Source organism: Myxocyprinus asiaticus, chromosome 45 (assembly GCF_019703515.2).
Source record: "Myxocyprinus asiaticus isolate MX2 ecotype Aquarium Trade chromosome 45, UBuf_Myxa_2, whole genome shotgun sequence".
Classification (NCBI taxonomy): Eukaryota; Metazoa; Chordata; class Actinopteri; order Cypriniformes; family Catostomidae; genus Myxocyprinus; species Myxocyprinus asiaticus.
The window spans coordinates 448,671-474,113 of record NC_059388.1 but is presented as its reverse complement, the minus strand read 5'-3'; the positions used below and the strand labels follow the sequence as shown (position 1 = coordinate 474,113).

At 39.7% G+C, this 25,443-nt stretch overlaps 2 protein-coding genes across 4 annotated transcripts in view; one reads left to right on the top strand and one right to left on the bottom strand.

The window, feature by feature from the left end:
* Positions 1–25,443, bottom strand: part of LOC127435309 (ubiquitin carboxyl-terminal hydrolase 15-like) — a 277,517-nt gene that overhangs the window by 76,518 nt on the left and 175,556 nt on the right. The gene's annotated exons all lie outside the window — the stretch shown is intronic.
* The window catches only part of LOC127435311 (myelin regulatory factor-like protein), a 61,687-nt gene that overhangs the window by 21,927 nt on the left and 14,317 nt on the right, over positions 1–25,443 (top strand). For 2 of the 3 annotated variants that reach the window (XM_051688700.1, XM_051688698.1), the window contains exons 3-13: positions 47–134; positions 316–377; positions 476–902; positions 3,158–3,261; positions 4,118–4,259; positions 10,428–10,623; positions 10,746–10,822; positions 11,235–11,345; positions 13,649–13,739; positions 14,090–14,290; positions 25,209–25,317. In XM_051688700.1, coding sequence (XP_051544660.1) covers positions 47–134; positions 316–377; positions 476–902; positions 3,158–3,261; positions 4,118–4,259; positions 10,428–10,623; positions 10,746–10,822; positions 11,235–11,345; positions 13,649–13,739; positions 14,090–14,290; positions 25,209–25,317 — 1,608 coding nt within the window. The remainder of the gene's footprint in view (positions 1–46; positions 135–315; positions 378–475; positions 903–3,157; positions 3,262–4,117; positions 4,260–10,427; positions 10,624–10,745; positions 10,823–11,234; positions 11,346–13,648; positions 13,740–14,089; positions 14,291–25,208; positions 25,318–25,443) is intronic. The other variant, XM_051688699.1, reaches the window with a different exon arrangement.

The window sequence follows — 25,443 nt, the reverse complement described above, 5'->3', positions numbered from 1 at the left end:
TTTACACTTCTTTGGGAAAGAGTGTAACATATTTTTATTTTATCAGGACAAGATGTGAGTGGTGTGTTGGAGAGTGCCGTAGTGGATACCAGTATTCTGGAGCAGTATCTGAGCAATGAAACAGACACCGCTTTGTGAGTTTCAAATTTTCCAGTTCAGAGGTTTGATGCAAGGTTACATCAAAGGTTGCATGTACCTTTGTTTTATATATATATTTTTTGGGATGAAATACCTCTCTTAAACGATAATGTTTGCTTCTTAGTACACAACATGTTTATTTTTGTCTTAGCACATAATGTTTTTAAATTTTCTTAGCATGTTACCTGACTCACCACCAGATTCCGGATCAGAACATAGTTCTCCTCCACGCATACCAGGTGACATCTTTCTTCTCCAATTTAAAATCCCAGATCACAAAATATTTCCAACTTATAACAAAATTGTTGTATTGTCATTACACCATTTTTCTTTTCAGTAGATTCCAGGTGGTCTACTGAACATGCTAACCAGGACACATACAGTCAATCAGAACACTCCTTAAGTACATCTTCTCCCTTCCAAGGCATGAAACAAGAGTGTTGTGGTTGTACAGGACAGGAACGAACGTATGGTGCTGGCAGAACTTACAAGAATCACATCAAAGCCAGTTCACCTGCTTTGGTTCACATTTCCTATGATTCTTGTACTCTGCCTCAGTGTGTCAACACAACTGAGAGTTACATACAAGCTAACGCATCCAATAATCCACCTAACCATGGTGTCCAGCAGCTGTCTCAGGGCCCACAAATGGGCCTTCCAGGGGGGCATAATCCCGTTAATACTTCTACTGTCTCTCTATATGTTCCCCATGCTACATGCCCAGAGACTGTGTATATGACCCCAAAGCATGACCAACATCTAGGGTAAGGATAGGTTTGTGCTGTATGTTCTGTTCTGTTTATTTATACCATCCTAGAGAAGTCTTTTAAAACCTATTGCCCTGGCACACACCGTTGCCAAAAGTATGAGGACACCACCTTCTTATTAACGGGTCGGCTGTTTCAGCTGAATCCATTACTAGCATGTGTTAAAATCAAGCATACAGCCGAAAAATCTTCTTAGGCATTTTCTTAAGAGAATGGGGTGTACCAAAGAGCTCAGTGGGCATTTAACGTGGCACTGTCATAAGATGCCACCAGTAAAATTATTTTCTGAGTCTAGTGTGGAAGAACCTGACTGTCCTGCACCAGAACTCCACTAAACTCCTTTGAGATGATTCAGACTAGGGGTTGCAAAGACTAGTCGACTATAACTAATGTAGTCAACACTGTCAGTCTGATGTCAACTAGTCGCTTTCAACGTAATTTACAAAATGCGTTTGTAGGAAATACAGCTGGTGGTGGATTTCCAAAGCATAGGATGGCAAGGGAAGACTTATGCATATTGATGAGGAAAGCTTTACCAGGTTTAGGGGTTTGGTTATAGTTTCTCTGACCAATCAGTTAGTGCTTTCCTGATTAATATTAATGAATCGTCCAAACAGTTATTGCTTTATTCATAAATATAAATGACTCTTTCCCTGCCATCCTATGTTTCGAAAACTTGCCAGCGGGAGTGGAGGCTGATGGCACAAATGTACTTTGATAAGGATGACACAGATGCTACAGTAACCTCCTAATATGCAAAGTGACCTTTAAATATAACAGAAATACTAGTGCTAAGCATAATAATTAAAAAGGCATGACGTGATCAGTACAACTTTGTGTTTGGACATCAGACCCCATTGATTTTCACTCCTTTAAGAATGCAAATCGGCGCCAATTAGAAAAGTGCTTTAAGTTGGAGTATAATGTCATGATGGAATGCATGTTCATCTTGCACACTAGATCCTGTGTCCACCCGTAATCATCTGTACAAGCGGCTGTAAGAGAAGGGTAAACCACAAACAGTTACAGGCAGTCCAGGCTACACTTTTAGCTACATCACAGCTTGACGTATACCTAACTATTGATGCACATTTCTAATAAAAAAGTACTTACGAGGAGATAACATAATGGTTTATACTGATGAGCCAAAACATTATGACCACGCACAGGTAAAACGAATAACATTGATCATCTCCTAACAAGGCCACATGTCAAGGTCTGGGTAGATTAGATGGTAAGCGAACAATCAGTTCTCATAGTCAATGTGTTGAATGCAGGAGAAATGGGCAGGAGTAAAGACCTGAGTGACTTTGAGAAGGGCCAAATTGTTATGGTCAGACGACTGGGTCAGAACATCTGAAATGGCAAGGCTTGTGAGGTGCTCCCGGTCAGCAGTGGTGAGTACCTACCGACAGTGGTCCGAGGAGAGAAAAACCACAAACCGGCGACAGGGTGTTTTCTTCTACATCATGTGGACGACCGTGTATGTGTGCGCTGTTTACCTGGTTGAAGTGATGGCACCAGGATGCACTGTGGGAAGACGACAAGCCGGTGGAGGGAGTGTTATGCTCTGGGCAATGTTCTGCTGGGAAACCCTGGGTCCAGCCATTCATGTGGACGCCAATTTGACACGTGCCACCTACCAAAACATTGTTGCATGGCAATGGTATTCCCTGATGGCAGTGGCCTATTTCAGTAAAATTAAATGGCTAGGGGGGTGGAATTTCTGCCCCACCTGTTTTTTTTTTTTGTGTGTGGTGGGGGTGGGTTAGCGGAGGATGACGTCACGCCTAGTCAAATTCGACTAAACTAATAAGCACTAATAAGTCAACTATTATAAATCACTAGTCTCGCTAATTAAATAATTCTGCTAATTCTGACCCCATCATCGCCCAACATCAGTGCCTGAACTCACTGGTGCTTTCTTGTCTATATGAAAGCAAATCCCTGCATCCATGTTCAACATCTAATGAAAGTCTTCCTAGAGGAGTCCTTCCTAGGCAGCAAAGGGAAGACCAACTATCTATGGCCATGGTTTTTAAATTAAATGTTCAACAAGCACATAAGAACATGGTATTTGGGTGTCCACATACTTTTGGCCATGTAGTGTACCTTCAAAAAATGCTTAGAGTAATTGTTCTGCACCACATTATTAAGGAATGCTGAAAGTTTTTCTCTTGTCAAACCTGTGTGAAACTATAATTATGCAGCTTATTCAGTATATTCACATTTTGTAGTATTTGCTTTAACAGAAATACCTTACATGAAAATAAGAAAAGAACACGGTCAAACTCTTTCGATGGGAACACAGAGCAGCACAGGTGGGCCGAGCCAGTCTGGGTCAAGCCATCACTCTGTGAGTACTACTTTATGTAAATATTTTTTCAAGCTGTTTGTTGAAGCTGCAAAATACAGTATTGGTCAAATCCATCATAAAATGATCTATAAAACTTTCATAGCGGACACTGTTTTCTCTTCCTTTTAATAAATCAAATGTAACATTTATTGCAATTTATTACAATAAAACTTACATAACTGACCATGACAATGAATCTCAGTAGAAGACCTACCTGACAAGGTCGAGGAAAACAATGAAAACACATGGGCTACTGATACGAAAGAACTAATTAGTGAACAAGAACACAACAACAGTAAAAGGAGACAAGAACATTCAAAGTAGCAGAAATTAACAAACAGCAAAACAAGGACCAATAAAACCATTACATTAAACATAATGACAGTTTCCCCCAAAACAATAAGTTGTCCTATCAATCAGCTGCTTCTGGTGTAAAGGGAGTCTTTGGCAGCCGAATATGTCTGGTTAAAAGTTGTGTTTTTGTCTCTCACAAATATGATCCATGATGAGTGTATTTTTGATTTTCAAAACGTGGAGTTTTCAAACACATTGTAACATGACAATCTATTTGATGGTGAGGACACCAAACAGGAAGTGATGCTATATCTTCACAACAGTTTGGCAAATCAAAATATAACTTGGTAATTGTCATTGCTACCATGCCCTTAAGGTATGAGCAAAGGTTTAAGCTAGCACCTCCACAGATCTGCGCAGCCCTACCAGGTATATTCCACAAATGTATTCAGTGTTACAGGACAATATTCCTGTGGTTCTTGGCCCTGTAACTGTTGCTAGCAGTTGTATTTTTCTGCTTATTTTTCCTCATGAGTATGCCTTGGATGTCTCATGTGTTCAGGTTCAGACAGTGGAACATGTGAAGCTTATGACAGTGATGTCCCCAGTGGAAGTCCAGTAGGTGGTGTGCACCAGCTGCTGTCATGGGACAGGTATCAGCCCAGTCAGTGGTGCTCGCTCTGCAATAACAGATTTGAAACGCTGTAAGTAGTTACCAAGACTTTCTCAGTGATTCCTACATTGCTCTGAAAAATATTTGCCCCCATCCTGATTTCTTCTGTTGTTGTGCATATCTCTAATTTGTGCATATACTAAATTGAAACAAAAATTCTAACTAAATATAACATAAAACAAAGGCAATATGAGTGAACAAACAATACAGTTTTTAAATGATAATGTTATTTATTGAAGAAAAAAAATTATCCAATACCAACTGGACCTTTGTGAAAAAGTATTTCCCCTCTTAGTTACTAACTCCACAAATCTATGAAACTGCATTCATAATGGAGTTCAGCTGGACTAGACACACCAAGGCCTGATTACTGCCAGCCCTGTTCAATCAAATCAACACCTAAATAGAACTTTTTCAGCAGCTTGAAGTTGGCTAAAAGGTCTCACCCAGTAGCACACTATGCCAGGGTCGAAAGAAATTCCAGAAATGATGAGGAAAAAGGTGATTGATATACATCAGTCTGGGAGGGGTTACAAAGCTATTTCAAAGAATCTGGGACTCCAAAGAACCACGGTGAGATCCATTATCTCCAAATGGAGAAAACTTGGCACAGTAGTGAACCTGCCCAGAAGTGGCGACCTTCCAAAATTCCTCCAAGAGCACAGCAACGACTCATCCAGGAAGTCACAAAAAAGCCAGGGACAACATCTAAAGAACTGCAGGCCTCTCTTGCATCAATAAAGTGCATTGTTCATAACTCCACCATCAGAAACACTGGCCAAAAATACCATCCATGGAAGAGTGGCAAAGCAAAAACCACTGCTAACCCAGAAGAACATAAAGGCTCATCTGAATTTTGCCAAAACACTGTTTGATGATCCACAAACCTTTTGGGATAATGTTCTGTGGACTGATGAGTCAAAAGTGGAACTGTTTGGAAGACAGGGGTTCTGTTACATCTGGCATAAATCAAACACAGAATTCCACAAAAAGAACTTCATACCTACAGTCAAGCATGGTGGTGGTAGTGTGATGGTGTGGGGATGCTTTGCTGCTTCAGGGCCAGGGCGACTTGCAATAATTGAGGGAAACATGAATTCTGCTCTCTACCAGAAAATCCACCTCTGAATGGCTAAAAAGAAGCAAAATTAAAGTTTTGGAGTGGCCTAGTCAAAGTCCTGACTTGAACCCAATTGAGATGCTGTGGCAGGACCTTAAACGGGCAGGTCATGCTTGAAAACCCTCCAATGTGGCTGAACTAAAGCAGTTCTGCAAAGAAGAGTGGGCCAAAATTCCACCACAGCGTTGTGAAAGACATTGTGAAATTTACATGTTAAAATCATGGTAATACAATGTTACTTTTTTTTTTAAAAGTGTATTATCGATTGCACGTGGTGCCATGCGAGGAGCAGATGTGTAGGCGACGAGCTCTGCGCACTTTGCTAGTTTTTAGTTATTTTTGTGTTATAATCTGGTGAGATTTGATACACCCTGCTACATATTTGCTCTTTGAAGTCAATATGTCAAAAAATTCAAAATTCTCGGGCTCTGGAGATATAAAAAGACACTTAAATGTTGATTTGGCTAATATTTACGCACCTAATGCTGATGATCAGGGCTTTTTTGTAGATCTTGAAGGGATGTTGCAAGCCGCTGGCACCCCTCATGATATAATATTGTGAGGAGACTTTAATCTTTTGATGGACTCAGTCCTTGATCATAGTGAAGCAAAAGTGTGTAAGCCCCCTAGAGCAACATTGACGCTTCACAGGATGTGTAAAAATCTTGGTCTTACAGATATTTGGAGATTTTTGAACCCATCTGGTAGGGACTATAAATGTTTTTCATTAGTCCATAAGATTTATTGTAGAATAGATTATTTTTTATTTTTTATATCTAAGTCCCTCATTTCATCTGTTGTAGATTGCTGAATTGGAAACATCTTAGTCTCAGATCATGCTCTGGTGAGTTTAGAGATGTTGTCACGTACGGAGCAAAAGAAATCATATAGTTGGCGCTTTAATGTATCCCTTTTACAAAATCCTGCTTTCCAACAAATGTTAAAGCCTGAAATCAATGTTTATATGGAAACCAACTGGTCCTCAATATCTTCTGTCGGCGTGGCTTGGGAGGCATTTAAGGCAGTTCTTAGGGGTCGGATCATACAGTATGCCTCATTTACCAAAAAATCCAAAGCGCGAGAACTCGTGGAGTTGGAAGGGAATATTAAAAGTGCAGAGGCAGAGCTGAAGCACCGAATGTCGTCTGATGGCCTCAGAGAATTGACCCGATTGAAATACAGATATAATACTATTTTGTTGCAGAAAGTGGAGTTTTGGTTATTCAGGGCAAGACAGTCATACTTTGTGTCAGGGGATAAAGCAGGGAAGCTTTTGGCTAGATATATAAAGCAGAGAGAGTCTTTTTCTACCATTCCCTCAGTAAAATCTGCTGGTGGTGAAATTGTTACCTCGGCCACTGATATTAATAATGCTTTTAAAGAGTTCTATCTTGATCTTTATAGTTCCATGTCTTCGTCTACTGATGAAGATATTAGAAAATTTGTGGAACCATTAGAACTCCCTAAATTGATGACTGAGCAAAAAATGATCTTGATTCTGAGATAACCTTGGAGGAGCTTGACGAGGTATTTAAGGCCTTGCCTACAGGCAAGGCTCTGGGGCCAGATGGTTTTGCCACAGAATTTTTTAGATCTTATGTTACAGAATTGGCTCCACTTTTGTTCGAAGTTTATACGGAATCATTAAAGAATGGAAAACTTCCGCCAACCATGACACAAGCCCGGATCAGTCTGATTCTTAAAAAGGACAAAGATCCAAGCGAGTTTAAAAGTTACCATCCAATTTCCCTGATCCAGCTAGATCAGCTAGAATTTTGTCACAAATTCTAGCTAACCGACTAAGTAAAGTTATGACATCTCTTATACGTATAGATCAGCTGGGGTTTATTCAGGGTCGTAGCTCTTCTGATAACATTAGGTGTTTCATCAATATCATGTGGTCAGTGGCGAATGATCAGACTCCGGTCACTGCCATCTCACTTGACACCGAAAAGACGTTTGATATGGTAGAATGGGATTATCTTTTTAAGATTTTGGAAATATATGGGTTCGTAAATACTTTTATTGGATGGATTAAGTTACTTTATAGACACCCTGTAGCGGTGGTACAAACAAATGAATTAATTTCAGATAATTTTACTCTGAATAGGGGCACCCGGCAGGGTTGCCCTCTTTCCCCATTATTGTTCTGTCTTGCCCTGGAACCATTAGCAGCCATGATAAGAAAGGAGTATGATTTTCGCTTTCGATGTGGGCTTCATTACATTTATCTATGATTGGGAAAGTTAATGTTATTAAAATGAATTGTATTCCAACATTTAACTACCTGCTACAGTCTCTCCCTGTAGATGTCTCCCTCTCTTATTTCAAACAATTTGATAGCATAGCGAGGTCCTTTATTTGGAATGGTAAGCGTCCCAGGTTACATTTCAATAAGTTACATAGGCCGATTGACAAAGTTAGGCCTACCCAAGATTTTGTTTTATTATTATACATTCGGTCTCAGACATTTGGCCCATTGGTCGCTCCCACCTGAGAGAGCCCCTCCCTGGTTTCATATTGAACAGGAAGTCCTTGCCTCTATTTAGCCATTGCAAAGCCTTTCGATCAAACTAACTGGAGAAGTTAAGTCACACCCCGTTATCTAGCATCTGCACGTGGTTTGGACAAAAGTGTCCAGAGTGTTTAATTCGGACATTTATTTAAATGTTGCCTCAAGCATATGGCTGAACCCTAAATTACATATTAATAAGTCCCCTTTCTGTTGGTCAGAGTGGACTGGGAGGGGGGTTACTACACTCGGTGAACTATATGAGAGTGGAGTATTGAGATCTTTTGATAATTTGGTTCAACATTTTAAGATTCCTAGATCCCAGTTCTTTAGGTATTTACAGCTGCGACACCTGCTCTGTACTATTTTTGGGAGTAGTGTACACCCCCCTAAAGCAGCATATACTCTGGAAATGGTGATTGCTGCTTTTGGGAAAGGTCATGAAGCATCTGTGTATTACTCCCTGATGGAGATGGAGCTTCATCTTCTCTCAAGAGATTATGGGAGAAGGATTTAAACCTGGTATTGGAGGAGGGAGTGTGGGCTAGGATCCTAAAAAGCATCAAGACTGCATCTAGAGATGTAAGGGTCCTTCTGATGCAATTTAAGATTTTGCATCGGTTCTACTAGATTGTATAGGTTGGGTCTTAAAGACACACCCACCTTCTGGCTGTGCCAATCAGAAGGCGGGGAATAATGTGAATAATTGATTCCATTTTTTAATGTTGTGTTTGTATGTTTTATCTTTGGAATCAATAAAATTGTTAATAACAAAAACTACTTTTCAATGCAATGCAGATGGCCTGCAATTGTATTTGCCACTGAATCCCATTGATCTGATTAATTTAAATGTTCTTCAAGCTTGTATTGTAGATTTTTAAAAAAATGATGGCATTTAATTTCCTTCAGTTAAATTCTGATAAAACAGAGGTTGTTATTATCGGTCATGGTTTTAGAAAAAAGTCAAATTGAGCCAGCACTTAGTCAGGTGGTCCCAAATATTCAGTCTATTTTGATACAAATTTAAATTTTTAAAATCAAGTCAGGCAGTTAGTTCAGTCATGTTTTTATCAGTTATGGAACATTTCCTAGGTTAGCCATGTTTTGAATTTTAGGGATAGAGAGAAGCTTATCGCTTTTATTTAGTTTCTCCTTGATTAATGAAATGCACTGTTTTATACTTTAAATCAATGCATTTTAGCAGAGTTACAATCAGTGCAAAATGCTGCAGCTAGATTTTGACATGCACTAGATCTTCTAATCATATTACTTCAGTTTTATCATCCTTACATTGGCTACCAATTCATTTTAGGGTTGATTTTAAGAGTTTATTAATTACATATAAAGCATTACATGGGTTGGCACCAGAATATTTTAACTTTTAAGACTACAAAACAGTTAGACCTCTTAGATCTTTTTGTCATGAACTGTTGGCTGTTCGAAGATCCAGATGTAAAACAAAAGGTGATAGAGCATTTGTAGTGAAGGCCCCACGATTATGGAACAGCTTGCACTGGGACATTAGATCTGCTGAATCTGTGTCTGTTTTTAAGTCTTGTTTAAAAGCTCATTTATTACTATTTGAATGTGTGGTGTTTTACTGACTACATAGAGAGCTATAGGATGCTCCCTTGCTCCCTATTTAGTGAATGACTAAACCTCCAGTGTGCTGTCTGTCTGCACTGGTCTCAGAACAGTTTGAAATGCACCTTATTTTCATCCTAACTCCATATAAAGCCTCTGAAAGCAAAATTATTCAGCTTTTGGATGAACCCATTTATTCACAATGTGAAAATGCACAGTAAATATAGGAATGCATTTACTAATGTTAATGAATATAATAATATTGTACATTGTACATATTGTGATAACAAAATAAAATATAACTAAATTGTGAAATGACCCACAGATGTGTTAATGTTATTTTGAAAGTTATTCAAAATAACGAATGTTTTTTCAACTTTTGAGGGAATAATGTCCCAATATCCACATTTGTGGACATCATGTTTAAAAATGAATGCATTTTTTAAAGCGGCATATCAAACGAAATAAGAGATGCTACTCTTTACACCCAAACAGGTTTCAAATTAAATACTTAACAAGGTTTCTTACCAGAGGCACTTTTGTTGGCTCTGCGCCCATTGAAGCACTTCAAGGAAATCGACGGCATGCTGTTGTGTCACACGACTCGGTGCAGCAGAAGTTTAACCCTTAAATGACAGTCTTAAGTCTTGTGAACAGTATTCATTTAAATTGATTAAAATTATGCATTTTGTATAGTGAAGCCAAAGTACAACGTCCATGCATGTGGACGCAGGGTCACACGAGGTTAAATCAAAGTTATTTTGTTGTATATGGAATTTTCATGTAATCCCTGAGGACCTTTTATCTATTGATTCATGTATTGTAGCAAACATTAATACAGTAGCACAATTAGATAATTAGATAAATTGATAATTAGAAGGCAAGTTCTCTTTTAGCATTAAAACGTATTATTTCATATATACTACACAGTCCATGTTTGAAGCTTATGCCTTCACTTGTGTTTTTTGCCATATATTCTTCAGACCACCTCCAGGTTACCATGTGGACACAGATAAGGGTTTCAGCTACTCTACAGCGGATGAAGCCTTTGTGTGTCAGAAGAAGAACCACTTCCAGGTTACAGTTCACATCGGAATGGTTGGGGATCCCAGATATGTCGAAACAGCAGCTGGACCCATGCCTGTGGAGAACTTCCATGTGAAGGTGTTTGGGATCAAGGTATGACAACATGGCCAAAGATACTACATTTCACACAATTTTCACAACAAATTTGTATGTATTTGTGGCCTTTGTATTAAAACATCTGAATGCAGATTTCTTTTTTTTTTTTTTTTTTTTAGCTGGAAGCGCAGAATCACTTCATTACCATAGAACAGTCCCAGTCAGACCGCAGTAAGAAGCCTTTCCTGCCAGTCAAGTGAGTCTCAGGACACTTAATGCATGCTAGCGATGGCTGTTTTGTGGTCTGTTAAAGTTTAGTAAAAAGAAATTAGGTTTGGTTTTCCATTTATTTAAAGGGTTCCTATCATGAGGAACAAAATGTTCCTGGATGTTTGGAGATAAAACACAATAATTTTCAGAACTCAAAACCTTCTTCCCATTCCAAAAAGCACATATATTAAAACTAAACCGCAAAAAACACTTCTGACCCTAACGTCTGCAAGTCTCTGACGTCAGACAGATAATGCATGATAAGTTATAAACACATGGTCGTCCACATTTACACATCGATGACACCTTTTGGGTGTTCAAAAACAATTGTTGTTTGCAAATCACGTGATGTCCTGTATAAAAATAGGTTTAATAGCAGAGAATTCTCCTCCTTTTAGAGTAAATCTTCCAGGAGACAAAATCACCAAGGTAACATTAGGCCGATTACACTTCAGTGAAACCACTTCAAATAACATGAGGAAGAAGGGCAAACCCAATCCAGATCAGAGGTGAGTCAAACCATTTTATCTCTACATACAGATGTGATATTGATTCTAACTAACTGTATCAATTCAGACTGGATCAATGTCAAAGTTCTTTGGGTCTGTCAATCTTAACTCTCAAAGATATTTTTGACTTTTAGACATATTCTCATTTTTAGCATTTTAACCATTACAAATGTTATAACCAAGACCTAGACTATAAACCTAGACTCAGAGTTTAATGGGGGGTGCAGCTTAAGAAAGAGCTAATAGCAGCATTACTTGCATCACTAGTAACAGTTCATTGGAATAGTTGCATCATTCAGGTGGTTACACATTTATGGTTGTTAAGGGATTGTTGTTACTTATTGTATTATTAGTAGTGCAGCTACAGCATTAGTAGCTTAGCAACATGGCTGACAACACAGTGGAAAAAAACAGGAACTTCTGCGGTTGGACATGCCATAATGACTCAGGTGTCTGTTGTAGTGTAGGGTCCAGGGGCCATACTGTTTGAAAGACTTCTCATTTAAAGCATTGCTTCTCAACTGGTGGGTCATAACCCTAAAATAGGTCTCAGGTCTGTTCTGACAGACAGCAGAGTACAAACAATGCTAAATGCAAATAATAATATTCAGTGGACCATATAATCATGCAAAGTAAGAATAGCAAAATGAAACAGCTAGCAACTTTTAAAAGGGGAGAAAAAACACTTCCCATATCTTTTTTGCTGATTGTAAAAGGAAATACAACCCAGACCACATTAAATACAGATTCACTCGCAGTGAGAATAAACGCTTTGTTGATCACAATGTGTTTTGTACGGATTATTTTGACAATTATTAATGCCGAGAACATGAAACCATCAAAATTCAAGAGAAATTGAAAATACAATTAATGTTTGATTTTTAAGTACTTGTGCAATAAACAGTTCTGGTATTGTGTTGGGTTGCCACTTCATTTCCAATATAATATCTATGTCCTGAAGCAAAACCAGAGAACCACTATTTATCTTATGTTTAAAAAATTGCAATGTCCCTGCAAATTTGACCTTTAACCTCCTGAGACCCCTGTGTGACTGATGTGTGATGTTTCCATTCCCCTTTTTGATTTGTAACTAGTATCCCCTAAGAAAGATGCAAATAAATAAATAAATAATATAAAATAAAAAAATACATAATATATATATTATTTAGGAAAACTATTTTTACCAAATAGTTTTTCTAAACATTTATGTCCAAATATGTTGACAGTGGGACTAAGTTGTACAATTTTAAATAATATCAAGCTTAAAAAGTTAGATTTGTTTTAATCAAATTGTTTATGTTTCCAAGAGTGTTGATTATTTATGTTTTTGAGACATTACATCAGAAATAGGCATAAATAATTCTGATTTAAAATTATTGGCCAGCATCATCCAATCACTGTCAATCATGTTAAAATAAAATGATACATTATAAATTCTGAATCTATGTACTGATTATCATTGTCACATGTCTGTCAAACATGTTGAGTGATCCAAACATCATCTGCAGCCTGAAACTGAACTTTTGATCAGATTTTAGGAGTGAATGCACTTAACTGCATAGAGAGCTATAGGATGCTCCCTTGCTCCCTATTTAGTAATTGACTTAACCTCCAGTGTGCTGTCTGTCTGCACTGGTCTCAGAACAGTTTGAAATGCATCTTATTTTCATCCTAACTCCATATAAAGCCTCTGAAAGACACATTTTCCAGTTTTTGGATGAACGCATTGATTCTCATTGTGATAATGCACAGTGAATATAGGATCTTTTGACTGAAGCTGAGCATACAGTCCATGAATGTGGTCATTGTGTTTAACAATGTGCCGTTTCACGATAAATAAAAAACAAACAAACAAAAAAAAAATATATATATATATTTTTCTAGTATGAAACTAGAGACTCTAATCTTTTGACTCAAACAGGTGTCAATGTAAAAACTTAATTAGGTTTCTCACCAGATGCAGTTTTGTTGGTGTTTCTCACAAAGACAAACTCCGCTGTGATCAATGCCATATTGTTTGATCACATGACTCAGTGTGTCAAAAGTTTAACCCTTTACTGACAGCCCAGAGTCTCCTGAACTGAGATCAGTCAGTTTAAATGTAATTAAATTATGCGTTGCATATAGCAAAGCCGAAACGTAATGTCCACACAGGTGGACGTGGTGTCTCAGGAGGTTAAATATAAATTAGCTTTATTTTTACAACAGGCTGGAATGTTTAAATAAGAAATATCCACATTTCTGTTTGAATGTTTTGACAGTGACTGTGTGTATATTAGAGTTTGGCTGTTTATGTTTGTTAGGTACTTTCTGATGGTAGTTGGTCTGTATGCTACTGTGAAAGAAGAGCATTTCCTGCTGGTTGCCAATGTATCAGAGAGAATCATTGTCAGGGTAAGTGCTATTTTACCATATCCCTGTGCTAGACAAGTGGAAAAAATAGTAAAAGTAGTGGAATAAAATGTCATTGTAGATAATTATTGCTATTTAGTGTTGATTATCAGTATAAAGTCTTATTTTATATCATAAAATCGCTTTAGATAAAAATGCCAAATGAATATATTGTACAAATATAAATATTTCCCTTTTTCCTCAAGGACTTTAGCTTTAGCGAGGGAAAGTCTCCATTCAAAGTTCTTTTTACTTATTTGTATATGACTAATTGTAACATGTATACTGTATGTTGAATGGATCAGAATTAATAATGGTTTGAGTGCTAGATTTCTTCATCTCTCCATTTAAAGGCGTCCAATCCCGGACAGTTTGAGAATGACAGTGACGTACTTTGGCAAAGAGGACATGTCCCGGAGTCAGTGGTGCATCATGGGAAGATTGGCATCAACACAGACAGCCCTGATGAGGCACTGGTGGTTTGTGGGAATGCAAAGATAATGGGCAACATCATGCATCCCTCAGACAAGAGAGCCAAACACAATATTCAAGAAGTGAGTTTATCATCTTCAGGACCATCACTCTGTTAATCAATACAATGATTGCATGAATACAAGCTTAGGATAACAATGTCATTGATTTACATGTACTGAATATTGTTAATGTCCTTTTCAAATGGGTGACCTGGTTAAGGGCTGTGTAGTATGATGGTATATACTGTGCAACGGCAGAAATGTGTCAACTGGTAGAGATTTTGTTTTATCATTTGTACCATGGTAGATACACTACCATTCAGAAGTTTAGGGTCACTTACTCATTCTTTATTTATTATTATTATTATTTTTTTTTTCTCACATTTTAGAATAATAGTAAAGTCATCACAACTATGGAATAATAGAAATGGAACTATGGGAATTATGTTGTGACTAAAAAAATCCAAAATAAATCAAAACTGTGTTATATTTTAGCTTCTTCAAAGTGGCCACACTTTGCCTAGATTTTTCAGAAATGTACTCTTGACATTTTCTAAACCAACTTCTTGAGGTATCACCCTGGGATGCTTTTTAAACAGTATTGAAGGAGTTCTCATCTACAGTTGTGCTCAAAATTTTGCATACCCTGGCAGAAATTGTGAAATTTTGGCATTGATTTTGAAAATAGGACTGATCATGTCTTTTATTTAAGGATAGTGATCATATGAAGCCATTTATTATCACATAGTTGTTTGGCTCCTTTTTAAATCATAATGATAACAGAAATCACCCAAATGGCCCTGATCAAAAGTTTACATACCCTTGAATGTTTGGCCTTGTTACAGACACACATGGTGACACACACAGGTTTAAATGGCAATTAAAGGTTAATATCCCACACCTGTGGCTTTTTAAATTACAATTAGTGTCTGTGTATAAATAGTCAATGAGTTTGCTAGCTCTCACGTGGATGTACTGAGCAGGCTAGATACTGAGCCATGGGGAGCAGAAAAGAACTGTCAAAAGACCTGCGTAACAAGGTAATGGAACTTTATAAAGATGGAAAAGGATATAAAAAGATACCCAAAGCCTTGAAAATGCCAGTCAGTACTGTTCAATCACTTATTAAGAAGTGGAAAATTCGGGGATCTCTTGATACTAAGCCAAGGTCAGGTAGACCAAGAAAGATTTCAGCCACAACTGCCAGAAGAATTGTTCGGGATACAAAGAAAAACCCACAGGTAACCTCAGGAGAAATACAGGCTGCTCTGGAAAAAGGCGGTGTGGTTGTTTCAAGGAGCACAATACGACGATACTTGAACAAAAATGAGTTCATTCTGTCGAGTTGCCAGAAAGAAGCCTTTACTGTGCCAATGCCACAAAAAAGCCTAGTTACAATATGCCCGACAACACCTTGACACACCTCACAGCTTCTGGCACATTGTAATTTAGAGTGACGAGACCAAAATAGAGCTTTATGGTCACAACCATAAGCGCTATGTTTGGAGAGGGGACAACAAGGCCAACAAGGCCACTGTGAAGCATGGTGGTGGATCACTGATGTTTTGGGGGTGTGTGAGCTCTAAAGGCACAGGGAATCTTGTGAAAATTGATGGCAAGATGAATGCAGCATGTTATCAGAAAATACTGGCAGACAATTTGCATTCTTCTGCACTAAAGCTGCGCATGGGACGCTCTTGGAATTTCTAGCACGACAATGACCCTAAGCACAAGGCCAAGTTGACCCTCCAGTGGTTACAGCAGAAAAAGGTGAAGGTTCTGGAGTGGCCATCACAGTCTTCTGACATTAATATCATCGAGCCACTCTGGGGAGATCTCAAACGTGCAGTTCATGCAAGATGACCAAAGACTTTGCATGACCTGGAGGCATTTTGCCAAGACGAATGGGCAGCTATACCACCTGCAAGAATTTGGGGCCTCATAGACAACTATTACAAAAGACTGCACGCTGTCATTGATGCTAAAGGGGGCAATACACAGTATTAAGAACTAAGGGTGTGCAGACTTTTGAACAGGGGTCATTTCATTTTTTTTCTTTGTTTCCATGTTTTGTTTTATAATTGTGCCATTCTGTTATATCCAACAGTTGAATATGAATCCCATAAGAAATAAAAGAAATGTGTTTTGCCTGCTCACTCATGTTTTCTTTAAAAATGTTACATATATTACCAATTCTCCAAGGGTATGCAAACTTTTGAGCACAACTGTATATGCTGGGCAATTATTGGCTGCTTTTCTTTATTATTCGGTTCATCCATTTCAAAAACTTTTTATTTTTATTTTTTATAAAATTGTAGTTTTGTAATGAAATAAATTAATATGGTGGCACAATTATATTTTTGTCTACAAAACTAATTTCAAACATTTAAGCATACACCTTCAGATCAAAAGATTTTTAAGATCATGAGAAATATTTCAGGCAAGTTACTCCAAACTTTTGAACGGTAGTGTATATCCACTTGGCTGTCAGTGGATAGGACAGCTGTAGGTTATTTACACTTGAGAGAGATGAAGGCACATACAGTAATGTGAAAATACAGAGGGGATGTGTCCTAAACAAGTCAAGATGAAGAAGAACTTGTTATTAAGGGGTTGTTAACGTGAAGCTGAAGCTGTTTGTGTAAGGCTTGCAGAAAGGAGATCGCAAAAACAAACAGTTAGAAGTTAGCAAATTAAAGCCAAAAAATCTTTTTAGCACATAATAAGAACTGTCACTGGTTACTGGAGCCAAACAGAATAGGTAGCATAGGCCAGGTGGAGAGACATAGGAGGACGGTTTAGGTTGGAGAAGGTGATAGAAGCACCAAGGCAACAGGCTGTAGACATCAACATGCCAAAAGCACATCCACAGGGTAAGATAAGCTGGCAGTGAGGAGGAAAAGGGACGAGGGAAGGGGGGCCAGGGATGTAATCAAATGAAGTGTAGAGTTTACCTACAATCAGCCTGGAATTCCGACAGTACACCCCCGCCTTAAGAGCACTCCCAGACAGGCAGACTCTTGATGCTGATGGGATTCATCAATGAGGGAGTGATCCAGAGTGTTTTGGGCTATGACCACTTCGCCTGACATCCGGCAGCTTCTTGACTGTATATGCGGGGACCCCATCAATGAGGAGGAGGAAGAGAAGAGGGAGTTGTAGAGTTAAGGGAGGAACAGAAAACTGGCTTAATTCTGGAGATGTTTTTTTTCTCCCCAATTTGGAATGCCCAATTTCCAATGCGCTCTAAGTCCTCATGGTGGCGGAGGACGAATCTCAGTTGCCTCTGCGTCTGAGACTGTCAACCCAAGCATCTTATCACGTGGCTTGTTGAGTGCATTACCGCGGAGACATAACACGTGTGGAGGCTTAATGCCATCCACCGCGGCATCCACACACAACTCACCACACACCCCACACGCCCCACTGAGAGCGAACCACATTATAGCGACCACGAGGAGGTTACCCCATGTGACTCTACCCTCCCTAGCAACCGGGCCAATTTGGTTGCTTAGGAGACCTGGCTGGAGTCAATCAGCATGCCCTGGATTCGAACTTGTGAACTCCAGGGGTGGTAGTCAGCGTCTTTACTCGCTGAGCTACCCAGGCCCCCAATTCTAGAGATGCTGAAACATCTCAGGGACAGGGGAAGCTTGAGGCGGACCACGACCAGACTGAACAACTTAGTAACAGTGAAGGGACCAATAAACGAAGGGGCTAGTTTGTGGTTGGGAATACTTTTGGAAGACAACCAGACCTTCAGACCAGTGACATAAACAAGGGGCTCAGAGCCTTGACACATCAAACTCCACAATTATCTGTTATGCCAGATCTACAAGAAGGTCAGTATGTCACCCATGTATCAGAATCAGAATGAGCTTTATTGCCAAGTATGCTTACACATACAAGGAATTTGTCTTGGTGACAGGAGCTTCCAGGAGCTTCCAGTGTACAACAATAAAAAAACAGCAGCAAGGCATAGATAATAATAAAAAAATAGAAAATAAAAAATAATTATACACATACATACAGACAGACACACACATACATACATACATACACACATACACGTGGAATTTGTATTTACATTGTACATAACAGATTGTATTAGATTTGCACTTCTGTTATATACAGTGCAAATGTTTTTTTTTCAGAGGAATGAAATGGCAGAAGAGGTTGGATGTGTTGGATAAATATAAGAAAGACTAAACTGTGTATTGCACTTAGTTATTGCTCAATGGGGCAATTTAACTGTTCATGAGATGGATAGCCTGAGGGAAAAAACTGTTCCTGTGCCTGACGGTTCTGGTGCTCAGAGCTCAAAAACCTTCAAAAAGGTAGTGGGCAGGGTGAGTGGGGTCCAGAGTGATTTTTACAGCCTTTTTCCTCACTCTGGAAGTGTATAGTTCTTGAAGGGGGGGCAGGGGCCACCAATAATCCTCTCAGCAGTCCGAACTGTCCTTTGTAGTCTTCTGATGTCTGATTTCGTAGCTGAACCAAACCAGATGGTTACTGAAGTGCAGAGGACAGACTCAATGACTGCTGAGTAGAACTGTACCATCAGCACCTGTGGCAGTGTTGAATTTCCTCAGCTGGCGAAGGAAGTACAACCTCTGCTGGGCCTTTTTCACAATGGAGTCAATGTGGGTCTCCCACTTCAGGTCCTGTGAGATGGTAGTGCCCAGGAACCTGAATGACTCCACTGCTGCCACAGTGCTGTTTAGAATAGGAGGAACACCCCAACAATGACCCCCCTCACCAAAGTCCACAATCATCAGTTTTGAGCATGTTCAGCTCAAGGTTGTTTTGACTGCACCAGACAGCCAGCTGTTCAACCTCCCTTCTGTATGCAGACTCATCGTCATCTTGGATGAGGCCGATGACAGTGGTGTCATCTGCAAACTTCAGGAGCTTGACAGAGGGGTCCTTGGCGATGCAGTCATTGGTGTAGAGGGAGAAGAGTAGTGGGGAGAGCACACATCCCTAGGGGGCACCAGTGCTGATTGTACAGGTGCTGGAAGTGAGTTTCCCCTGTCTCACAAGCTGCTGCCTGTCCGTCAGAAAGCTGGTAATCCACTGACAGGTAGACATGGGAACAGAGAGTTGGTGTAATTTATTCTGGAGTATAGCTGGGATGATGGTGTTGAAAGCCGAACTGAAGTCCACAAAAAGGATCCTTGCATATGTCCCTGGTCTGTCCAGATGTTGCAGGATATGATGCAATCCCATGTTGACTGCATCATCCACAGACCTGTTTGCTCGATAAGCAAATTGAAGGGGATCTAGGAAGGGTCCAGTGATGTTCTTTAGGTGGGCCAACACCAGTCTCTCAAATGATTTCATGACCACAGACGTCAGGCGACAGGTCTGTAGTCATTAAGTCCTGTGATTTTTGGTTTCTTTGGGATGGGGATGATAGTGGAACATTTGAAGCAGCATGGGACTTCACACTGCTCTAGTGATCTATTGAAGATCTGTGTGAAGATGGGGGCCAGCTGGTTAGCACAGGATCGAAGACATGCAGGTGAAACGCCATCTGGGCCCTGTGCTTTCCTTATCCTTTGTTGTCGAAAGACGCGGCTCACATCATCTTCACAGATCTTAAGTGCAGGTTGAGTAGCAGGAGGGGGGAGGAGGGGGGTTGCAGGAGGTGTTGGTGTTTGTGTGAAGTGAAGGTCAGAGTGGGTGTGGGGTGTGAGATTGGGCCTTTCAAATCTACAGTAGAACACATTCAGGTCATCAGCCAGTTGTTGGTCCACCACAGGGTTGGGGACAGGAGTCCTGTAATTCGTAAGTTGTTTCATGCCACTCCACACTGATGCAGGTTCGTTAGCTGACAACTTGTTTTTCAGCTTCTCAGAGTATCTTCTTTTAGCCACTCTGATTCCCTTATTCAGTGTGTTCCTGGTCTGATTGTACAAGACTATATCCCCAACTCCGTAAGCATCCTCTTTGGCCTGATGAAGCTGCCTGAGTTCTGCTGTAAACCATGGTTTGTCGTTGTTAAATGTTAAATAAGTCCTAGTAGGAATGCACATATCCTCACAAAAACTGATATTTGATGTAACAGTATCTGTGAGCTCCTCTAGATTGGTGTCTGCAGCCTCAAAAATACTCCAATCAGTGCAGTCAAAGCAGGCTTGTAGTTCCAGCTCTGCTTCGTTGGTCCATCCCTTTACAGTCCTTAATACAGGTTTAGAAGATTTTAATTTCTGTCTGTAGGTTGGAAGAAGATGAACCAGACAGTGATCAGATAGTCCCAAAGCTGCTCTAGGAACAGAGCGATATGCATCCTTTTTTGTTGTGTAGCAATGATCCAGTATATTTCTCTCTCTGGTGGGGCATGTAATGTGCTGTTTGTATTTGTGCAGTTCACGTGTGAGGTTTGCTTTGTTAAAATCCCCAAGAATAATAATAACTGAGTCCGGGTATTGTTGTTCCGTGTCTGTGATTTGATCAGCCAGCTGTTGCAGCGCGGCATTCAAACACGCATTTGGCGCGATATACACACTCACCAAAATAAACAAGGAAAACTCCTGCAGCGAGTAGAAAGCCTTACAGTCAATAAAGAGCGCTTCCAAATTAGGACAGCACATCTTCTTTAACGTTGTTACATCTCTACACCAACTTTCATTGATGTAAAAGCATGTTCCACCGCCTCTCGTTTTCCCCATTAATTCCGTGATGCGATCTGCTCTGAACAGCTGAAACCCGGCAGATGTAACGCGCTGTCTGGAATGGCTTCACTCAGCCAGGTGTCTGTGAAGCACAAGGCAGCAGAGTTTGAAAAGTCCTGTTTGTGTGGGTGAGGAGATGTAGTTCGTCCATTTTGTTAGGGAGAGAGAGGAGGTAAAGGTGTGTTTCTCAATCCTTTCCTGAAGTACCACTAACACTACACATTTTGTATGCCTCCCTTATTTGACATACTCAATTCAAATCATGGAGTACTCTACTAATTAGTTAATCAGTAGAATCAGGTGTGTTAGATATAGGAGACTTCTAAAATGTAATAGTGTTAGAGGTACTTCAGGATAGGATTGAGAAACACTGAGGTAAAGGATACCTATACTTGATGGTGATGTAATTTAGCGCCTAAAAGTCGATGCAGGGACGGAGTGACCCATCTTTCTTCTCCACAAAGAGGAACCACACTTGAGATTGTTGAGACCAGCTGCTAGTGACTCCTAGATGTACTTATCCATGGCCTCCCTCTCTAGAGCCGACCTAGCTGTGGAAAAGTGACAGGCAGCAGATCAATAGCACAATCATTGGGCTGTTGCAGAAGAAGAAATGCAGCCTGGAACTTACTGAACACTACCATCAGGTCGTGGTAAACTGCCGGAACCCCAGTCAGATCCAATGGTTCCTCCTGCAACACAGAAAACGAAACAGGAGACAGTGTGATCCCAGACAATGGGCAGAACAAAAGGGGCTCCAGTTCAGAACAAAGTTGCCCAAACAGCAGATGTGGAGATTGTGCTTTTCCAGCCTGGTGTGCCCGGGAACCACAGGGGTGAACGGGGACCTACTGTAAGCCTCCTCGTGATTGCCGGAAATGGGCAAATTCACCAAGGCACTGGCTCTGGAGACTTTGGCAAGTGGCTTCCCTAAGGGTGCTGAAAGATAATGCAGGCTCCAACTCAACAACCGGCACCCCGACTTGTCAACCAACTACAAATCTAGTGCAGACACTTGATGAAAAGGACTTCCCCACCGCAGCATGGCCAGTAGGAGAGCACATGTGTGTGTGTGTGTGTGTGTGTGTGTGTGTGTGTGGTTGGTGGGGGGGGCTTTATCAGTGGGTTTCACACTCACCAGTAACTTCCTCCCTACTGGTGAAACTTGAGTTTTACAGGGCAGGATGAAGAAAAATGGTCGGCCTCCCCACAGTAAAAAAACATAACCCATACAAAACCACAGAGACCCTCCCTTTGAAGAAATAAGATCACGTTTGGTCACGGGAAACGCATTTGTGATGCATGCTATTTGCAGGTGTAAACGGTATTGTGTCTCATTTGACCACTAGTAATTGAATCACCCGAGACACATGTTAATATACCAGGTGTAAACGGAGCCTTATATTAAAGCAGTCACACATGTGAGAGAGAGTGTAGTAGCAACTGAAAATGGAGCATAAATAAAATCCTCACTAAAACCAAGTAACTTTAAAAACATTTTTCTCAGTTGCTGTAGTTACTAATTTTTTCCTTTGTTGGGCAGTTTAATGGATGTAGTCAGTTCCCCTTAAGTTCACACAGGTGTCCTAGCCAGTGGCATCTCAGGGTCATTATTTAGTGTGGGGCACAAACAATCACTTAACAATCAATTATTTCATCAATATTTGAAACATTGACGAATAATTCCAAATTCTGTCTGTCATTTTGATAGATAAAAAGAACCAAGAAAAACATTTTAACCTAGTACATCAGTTTTGACCACTCTTTGCCCCTCACATTCCTGCTGTGCATGTGCCCTGTTTATTCCCTGGTATTAATATGTGTATTAGATATTATTAACTGTATAAACTGGCACCATCATAATTTACACCTGGTATTGTGCATCAATTTTGTGTTTGGATTTTGAGTAGAGGATATCTAATTTCATAACTGCATACATCAATCATTACTTCAATCGTGTTAATGCATGATAATAAAGCGCAAACTGCATAATAACATTTAGAGAACAATTATGCATGCATTTAAATAAGCGCAAACATAACATTTAGAGCAGAATTGTCTGTTATTTTAGTGGAGTAGCTGTGTTAACTTCACAGATGTGCTTCTCATGTTACACTTTATGTTCACATCAGGGACTATGAAGTTCTGTGAACTTGTGCATGCGTGTATTCGCTTTAACCAGCAACGTTTAAAAACCTCATTTTAGCACAGCGGTTGATTGACAGGTAGAAGTTTCACACTAGAACTCATTGGTTTCACCAGACTCAAACAAGGGGAGTCAAAACATCTATCATAAAATCCTATCTACTGTCATTTATGTGCCATTATAATGTATGCTACGTCCCTCAATATCCTAGTACTTATATGATATAAATAGACGATGACAGAAATTTTACATAGATTGATGAATAAATACTTTTTTTTTGCGCAACCTTTGAACACTATGCCACATAAACATCCCTAATGATATAATCCCAGCACAAAACACCACTAAGATGTGCACATCCATGTCAAAAATCTCAAGTAAATGTGAAAGTAAACCACAAATAGACAAATCGTCAAAGGGTGTGCATATTATCTCACTAAATCGAATGAACAGCATAACAAAACTAATCAAAACGACGACAGACTTCCAATATTTATCAGTCATTGTAATCTAATAAAAACCAATGCACCAACAACACAACACCTCAAAGCAATGGCATACAATTCATTGAAATGATGAACGGTGCACTTTAATTAATATAACCAGCAGCATATTAGGAAAAATATAGCTTTTAAAACTTACCAATGATGTTCACTACACAGGTCTACTCTGCACCCAGTAACTTCTGATGCTCATGTCAACAGCTTGACATAAATATGATCAAAGCTTTTGATTGGCTCAGGGGCAAAGGCAAACTAGCCCCTCAGGCCATTGTTGAATGCTTGTTGCACATGCACATGACATTCTCCAGATCTCTGTTGATTAACATTGAGGATGAAGGGATAGCCCCACGCATAGCAAATGGGAACGATTAAATGGATTTTATGCATTATACCTTAATAATAATAGAATTTATCAAAAGAATATATACTTTTTTCTTGTATAAGGGACATAAAACACGTTTAAGTTGCGGAAAATATATGATTTCTTAAAATAAATATATGATGATGCCATGCAATTTGCACAACAGCGCCACCTCTGACAGGGATTAGCCCCACTTGCCCCTAATGTAGAGATGCGGCTGGTCCTAGCAGAGTAACCACGGTTGGAGTCCAGCACATTAACTATTAATGTGTTCCACTAACACACTGACAAACACAAAGTGTCACAATAGAGGTCTGCACAGGCATTAAAATGAAACCCGACCCGTCCCTGAAAACATGTGGCCCGACCCTACCCGGCCCGAACGATACCATCAGATTTTAAGCCCGAACCGAAATCACTTTCTATCTAATTTCTTCTCCTAGCAAGTAGTGTTGTAATAGGCTATATTTTATGTAAGCATATATGCAACATTCGTAACAGTACTGAAACAGTAAACACACACAGTTTTAAGGCACAGCAACCCCTCAGGACACTAGATCAGAAGGGGAAAAAAGCATTGACTTACCATTTATTTGCTGAAACTTCACTTGGTGCAGAACAATCTGGAATAATATGAAACACTGCAACAGTCCCCTCTATGCAGCCTTAACTTGTTTAGATTGTTGAATCTTTGTGACAACTGCGCTAAAAAGAATCTAGACGCAGTACAAAGAATGAAAAAGAGCGCAGGTGTCTCAACTTTTGAAAACTTGAAGTTCTTTTTAACTTGACATTAAAATATGCCGGTCCTGTGCGAGACGCGGTGCAAATGTCAATGACATTCGTCCAGAATGTGTCGCACGCAAAAACACATTCGGTGTGAACAGCCCCTAACTCGTCCGTTCGCGCATATCTGTGAGTGAGAGTGCGTGAAATAAGTTCGGTAAGCCTGTTTATTTTTTCATTAATTACAAACCCGAACCCAACCTGAAGTCCTACTTGAAAAACTGACCTGAACCCGGCCCAAAACCCGTCGGGTTCTTGGGTCCCATCGGGCCTGGGTCGGGTTGCAGACCTCTATGTCACAATACTGTCTGTCTTCATTTTTATAATTTCAAACCTAACAAACGTACTTTTGCCAAATATTTTGGCTGTAAAGTGAGCTTGTGGTATCTTACTTCAAAATAAATGACACTTGCTGTTTTTTTTTTATATGTAATGGAATGACATCCATTTTTTTTAAGTGTGACTGAAGTGGTCAAATACTTTTGTTGTGTCGCTGTACATTCATCATGTGTGTTTGATGTTGTAGGTGGACTCGACAGAGCAGCTGAAGAGAATCACTCAGATGAGAATTGTGGAATATGATTATAAACCAGAGTTTGCCTCAAGGATGGGAATCGACCAAGTTCATGAAACTGGTACAAGTGAAATTAGTGTACACACTGCATTTTGCATATGTCATCCATTTAACCAAGGATACATATTTGCAAATAATATTTGAAACAAAATTCTGAAGACACATGGTCAGAATATCTCACAGATGA